The 6,625-nt window shown below is 37.0% G+C and overlaps 1 protein-coding gene across 1 annotated transcript; it reads right to left on the reverse strand.

The window, feature by feature from the left end:
• Window positions 1-2,016: 2,016 nt before the first annotated feature.
• On the reverse strand, window positions 2,017-5,847 carry LOC143990283 (interleukin-17F-like). Its single transcript, XM_077490343.1, has 3 exons — window positions 5,733-5,847; window positions 3,905-4,113; window positions 2,017-2,833 (listed from the first exon to the last, which is right to left on the reverse strand). The coding sequence occupies exons 1-3, from the start codon at window positions 5,754-5,756 to the stop codon at window positions 2,599-2,601; spliced, it is 468 nt and encodes a 155-aa protein (XP_077346469.1). The 5' UTR covers window positions 5,757-5,847; the 3' UTR covers window positions 2,017-2,598.
• Between the last annotated feature and the right edge of the window lie 778 nt (window positions 5,848-6,625).

Below are 6,625 nucleotides of genomic sequence, written 5' to 3' on the forward strand. Positions count from 1 at the left end.
TCCTTTTTCATTTTTGGGGGAATGAGGGTTAGGACCAGGACACCCTTAAGTAGCTATAGATTCAATTGGCAGACTCCAAAACGTCAATAGGAGGACAGCTGTGCAGAGAACGGCTCCAGCAAGGTGCCACTTTAGCACATGAAGGAATGCTGTCTCCTATGGCAACAGTCCTTTAACAGTTCTTAACTCAAATGTAACAGTTCTTTCAGCTCCATTACAACTGCCTCATGTAGTTCTTCAACACTGAGCTCCCGGTCTCTCACTAGACCCTCTGATTCACTGACTCTGAATACCTTGAGCTCCTTCGAGGTTGGCCGTGGTATCTCCTCAAGCGTTTCCCTGCTGAGTCCCTAGCTTGGCACTCCAGATACTTCTAAAGCTTGACCCCTGATAACCAGTGAGGTCCCTGGCTTGACTCACAATGCTGCCCTGCAAGCATCTCCTCCACGGGTTGGGCCCCTGACTTGATCACCACCTGAAGTTTCCCGATTCTCCACCGTGCCCATTCGGTAAGAATATGGTTTCCACTTTCCAGTACTTTCTTCAGTTACTCACTGTGGTCCCTAGTAAAGGCGATTGGTCCCTTTGTGGCAACAGCTTCCCTTCTACCTCCAACCACTGACAGGTTCTCCGGCTGGTTAAATTGCCTGCTGTGAAAGGGGACACTTGCAGTATTTGCCATGGGGAGATTGTTTCCCTCTAGTGCTCAGCACGAACACTGTTTGCCACATCCTGAATGCAGAGTAGACAGGTTTGCATTGGAGTCGGACTGTTGTGGACTACAAGTTCCAGCCAGCTGGAGTGAGAGAACAGTATGCTGGGAGAGGGGATAAATAGACTTTTTGGAATGATTTGAATTGAGATCCGTCAAAAAATTATCAATCAGTTTGAATTCTGTGTAAAAAAATACGTGGTTGTTATGCAGCGGGCCAGGAACTTAAGCGGGCCTGCGTCCTTAACAACCGATGATTCATCAGCTGCCAGTAGGCTTCTCCACTGACAGTTAATGTGATTGTAACCGTATTAGTGCAATTGTGACAGAGAAAATTGAGTACAGTCCGTGATATTTTTTTTATTTGCACTAACATAAATTTTTCAGGACAAGCTTTTCGGGGTATGTCCCCTTCTTCAAGGTCTTGAGTACTGCTTGAACCTTGAAGAAGGGGACATACCCCGAAAGCTTGTCCTGAAAAATTGTATGTTAGGGCAAATAAAAAAAGTATCACGGACAGTACTCAATTTTTTCTGCCAATGACAGTTGAAATGTAAAAAAACAATGCCAGCAATAGAAATTTCCAGAAAAAAACAGCAGCCCCCCTCTCCGCCCCCAATCCACACCTGGCCCTTCTAGTCTTTGACCCCATGCCAAAATTAAAAAAAAATTTATAAAATGGCATGGGGTCCCCCCCCCCAAAATTCTGTGTGAAGAGTGGGTAGTTGTTAGCCAGGAAGCCGGTCGCTGCCTCCCTAACAACCTCTGGAGAAACCCTAGGACACCATTGAACCCTGGCTGAGAATGGCTGCCATAGACTTATCCTTTTAATCCAATACTAAAGAAAAATAATATAGAACCAGTAATAACATTTACTTTGAAAATGAACTTTACCTGTCTACGGTTTACTGCACTATTATGGCTCTAGCCCATCACCTTACCAAATGAAAACACAAACTATTGCAATATATATGCACTGTATCTTGTACAAAATTTTGTATCTATGGTGATTTTCTATGTTTGTCTTCTTGATATACATTGCATTTATTATATTATATCTATGCTTACTCTCTGTACTTTCTCTATGTACCAAATAAAAATCGTTTGTAAACAAAAAAAAGAAAATGAACTTTACAACATTCAACTTTGTGTTACTTCTTTTATTTTTTTTATATTACAATAAATAAATAAAGTGTAGACATCATATAAAAGATATAAATATATAAATACATTGTTAAAAATACAATTACTATATAATATGCAATATACATTGCTACACAAGTAACTACACTTATTCACTGCTACTGATCCCTACTATGTGCAGTATATCTGGCAATATATAATACTGACAAATGCCCAGTTCAGTAGAACCTGTCAGTGGTCGCCATCTTGTGGTTTGTTCCAATACTTGGCTTTCATATCACTAAGAAAATGCCAACAGGAAACAAATATTGGGATAATAGTAGCTATAATGTAGCTATAATTTGGGTTTCCACTGACAACTATCTAGCAGAACATTTCCTTTAATGTGGAGAGATTTTCGCTTATTTCCTGTTGTGTGTCTGAGACATGATATAAAGGAAAATATCCCCAATGGGACACAAAGGGAAAATACGTTGACAGGGGTTGAACCTTTCCTTAGACTCATACAAAACTTTGGCTATATTTCTTTTAAGTTTTAAGTAAACTGTTTGACTACATTGTGATTACTTTAGGAGTGAAACATTTTGATCCATTAGGTAGTTACATAGTTTATAAGGTTTAAAAAAGACAGGTCAACCGTTGGGAGCAGGTCATGTTGGAGGGTTTGCCTTTTCAATATCTTTTAGAGAATTATTTATGGCTGACAGGTTAGTGGAGTCCAGTAACATCACTCTTGTTCTGTGTTATTGCTCTTGGACCATGGGCCGGACACAGGTGCAACCAACAGTGACCATCTTCTTCTCCAGCTTGAAGGTGGAGGCACAGCCTTTCATCTCCCGATGGAGGACCAGGATCTCCTGTCTGATGGGAACTGAGTTCAGGTTGATGTCCACATTACCCTCTGCATCCAAACATCCTGTATGGAGACACTTGGCCTCAGCAATTGTAGAGGGAAATCGATTGTTGTTAACATCATAGCTGCAGGCAAGAAAAAAACATGCATTGTAAGTTATTATGAAGAGACCTCAGACAACACATAAAGTCAATCAGAAAACTTTAATGATATCTGTGTACACTGCAACTGGTCAGAATTTTCAGCCTGAATTTATTTTAATGAGCCAAGAGGAACACTGAGTTTAGAACTGCTGACCTCTCCTTCTGAGAATCAGTCATGCTGATCCTCTACCTTCAATACATTGAGTCAATGACCTACAAGTCACATAGCGGTTGATTTACTAAAACTGAAGAGAGCAAAATCTAGCTGCCCAGCAAAAAGTTGCTGCCCAAGTGTGTCTCCGCTGTTGTTCTAAAGATGGAAGAGCCACACTAAGATAGACAATGTGTTACTAGCCAGATCACCAGATATAAATAAATGAAAAAAGCCTAAAAACAGAAAACGAAATCAGCCACCACATCTAAGGACTGGTAAGGACCACTACTGGTACTGCTTTAAAAAGAAAACATTTGGCATTCTTACTATTTTGATTATTTATTAAAAATTGTTCATATAAAATGATTTAAAATTTGAGGTAAACATATTTATGGAAGATGTATTTTTTTTAACTCAATTTTTACTGCAGCAAATTACATTTTGCAATCTGAAGACTTTCTCAAAATGATCAGCACATCGAGGCTAAAGGTAATTTATTTTCAAAATGCATGTTCATATATTTGCTTTAGCAATGAGATGTTATTAGATGTAAAAAAAATGTTGGTAGAACTCCTAGTTAGTTACATATGTCTGACCAGGTATCTTGTATACCAGTTAACCTATTAATTCTATGTTGACGTTAGGCCTTGTTGTCGAGTCTGTTTACCGCTGTTCTCTTAGTTTAACACTGCGATGCTATTTCTCCCGCTTCTCCCGCTCAATGTCATATGATTCTTGTTTATTATATTTCTTTACTTTTAAATGGAAATTCTTAATAAACATATGAAAAAAAATAGCAATTTTGTACTTTACTCTGAAAGTACTGAAGGCACAACTCTTAAACTTGACTCTAAATGTTGCGTTTTTGTTTTTTAATGATGGCAGAAGTAAAGAGTTACCTGTATTCCCATGGAGAGGTGGAGCGTTTTCTCAAATCTCCGCTCATGGTGGGAGCATTCTGTCTATTAATGTTCAGATTAATTTTTACTGATGAGGGGAACTTTGTAACAGGCGGACAGCCTCCTTTCTTCAGGTGATGGAGATCCACAGCAGCAATAGGGATCAATAAGGAGTCTCCCAGGAGGAAAATCAGTACAGTGAGCTGAATCTGCAGAAAGAAAATCAGGACCAGTTAATGACATATATGTTACAGCACAATGGAGTTGACTTGCTAAGTGAATAGAGGCTTAGTAAATAAGATAAAGCTAAGTTTATTTAATGCAGCCTCATAACAAAAAGCCTGATTTTTTTTTAGCTTCCATAACACATATTTGGGTGTTTAATTAAATAGAGGTTTAAATAATTTCCTTACTTTCACCTTGAAAAGTGAGTGAACACTTTGCAAAGTAATTGTTCCATTTTACAGGTAAACAGAATGTACTCTTCAAAAATCTGATTTTAAATAGGTATTTTATCACAAAAAAATGGTTTCATTGAAGTTGCAGATAAAATACATTTCTGTGAAATGTTTATTCTAAAGAAATTCAATAGTTAAAGATTATTTGCGGCATTTTGAATGAGTTTCCAGTTTCAAGAAACCAAAATTGCAGTGAAAATCCAACAAAACCATCAAAATTCTGATGAAAAGAAACTGCATTTGGTAGATTGCTACAGAGTGTTCAGTTCCATGCAGTCGTGTTTCTACTGATACAAGACTTTCAAACTGTCAAAATTTTTTTTAAATATATGGACAGAAGAAACAAACTCTGACCTGATATTCAAAATTTCTATTGCATGACAAGTATGTATCAAAATTTTATTGTCTTTTCTCAATGTAATCTAAATCTGCCTCTGATTCTTTATTCTATTTCTATTCTATGTTAAATCAAATCTGTTAAAAATCAAAGGAAAGAACATTAATACATTCTGTTAAAATCAACTTTAAACTACCATTTATTCTTTACAGTTTTGATCAATAGGGATGGGGAAAGCACAATCAGAATATACTGTATATTATAGCACAAATGTCGTTGTTTTTTTTTTTTTTTCATTTAATCAGCTTCAAAAAAGAAACATATTTTTGAAAATGTTACTTTTAGTTCTGAGCATGAAAAAATAAAATATAAAAATAAAAATCAATATGTACAGAAATTCTTGTGTGTGTAACTTGACTCTCTCTCTATATATTAAATATATTTAATATTATACAGCAATAAAATAAATGAATACATTTTGCAAAAGATAACCAACCCAAATGATGCTACTGATTTTGAATCCAGGGATCATGAAAAGGGGTGTTTTTCCCCGTTGGAAAAAATCAGAGCATGCTTTATAAGGGCTTTTATAGCCTTCCTCTTGTTCAATTGTGGGTTTAGGGTCGCTGTATATAAATATCAGGTTTTTCTAATTATTTAGTAATTCTTGTTGGGCTTATGTCTTTTTTTAAACCTAACAATGTAACGTGAGTAAAGTCTTTAAAGAATTTAAAACTGACAAGAGAATAATCACAGAGACTCAACGTTTCAAATGTCTACATTTCTCCACAGACAGAAAGTAAAATACAAATTTTCCTAACTTTAAAACTTTAATTTAGAGAGTATTTACAAGATGAGAGAAGATAAACTGTAAGAACAAATTTGCCAAATCATTTTGCTGCCCTGACTTACAATTTGAAATAATATAATAAAAAAAGGTAATGACAGACTGCCTCCTAATTTTGCATGGTTTGAGAGTAACCTCTAATTAAGAAATCTAGAAATAAATAAAGGTCATTAAAGTGGTTCTCACCATGGTGGCTCTTGTGTTGTCCATAGTTCTTCTTTGTCCTCTATGTGAGTGTCTCTAAAGTAGGTAGATGTTCTGAGTTGTACATTGGGTAGGGACCCGGGCATTATATAGCCAGTTCTTTGGGTTTTCCTCTGCTTTCTGCTAATCTGTGGTTTCAACGTAGAGTGGTTTCCTCTCTGACATCGGTGTACCAAACACGCTATATCTTGTTGAGTAGAAGGAAAATCTTACCTAGATAAATCATATAGACAGCGTCCAAGCTTCCTGAACTGGAACACAGTGCTGATAAATGATAAACCATATTTGCATATCTCTGCCAGACGTCACTGTGCAATTTTCATTCATAAATAGTTCATGAGTTGTAGTGGTGTGTGTTCTCACATTGACATTGGTGTTTTTTTTTACACAGTCGGAAAGCAATGTGAACTAAGACTACTAAAGGCACCAGGAAAACAAATCTTTATTTAATGCTACAGACACTCATTCCAGGTTGGGCAGCACCACCCACCAGAGAATCCTTCTTTACCTGGAACCCCCTCTTTCCCGCCAGCATTTTTTATTTTATTTGTATTCATACATTTTATGCTACAGCATGTGGGTGCTATTTTGAGCAATACTTTGCACCCAGGGGGCACGTTCATGATACCTTGGGCTCACGGGAAGTGGGTTGAATGATGCTGGATGTCATTCAACCCAGAAGAGACCAGTGGCAAAGGATGTGGGGGTATTACTGGCACACTAGCAGTGAGTGTTTATCAACCTCTTTTTTAATGCAACATGAATGTTAGGGCTAATAACAATATATATAACCCTTATTATAATTACCAACAGCCATTGCAATAATCCTTTTTAAAATGCTAGTTGACTGGCTGTTATGACTTTTCCTGGGCTTC

This window comes from Lithobates pipiens, unplaced genomic scaffold, assembly GCF_037356315.1.
Source record: "Lithobates pipiens isolate NorthernLeopardFrog02 unplaced genomic scaffold, aLitPip1_a1.2 Scaffold_18, whole genome shotgun sequence".
In the NCBI taxonomy this organism is placed as follows: Eukaryota; Metazoa; Chordata; class Amphibia; order Anura; family Ranidae; genus Lithobates; species Lithobates pipiens.

Bases quoted from the DNA above. Each gene is read 5' to 3' on its own strand.
- LOC143990283 (XM_077490343.1), bottom strand. From the start codon at position 5,756: ATGGACAACACAAGAGCCACCATG. The intron at 4,114-5,732 runs GTGAGAACCACT...TTCTTTCTGCAG, and splicing joins ACAACACAAGAGCCACCATG to ATTCAGCTCACTGTACTGAT. The intron at 2,834-3,904 runs GTAACTCTTTAC...TCTTGCCTGCAG, and splicing joins ACCTCTCCATGGGAATACAG to CTATGATGTTAACAACAATC.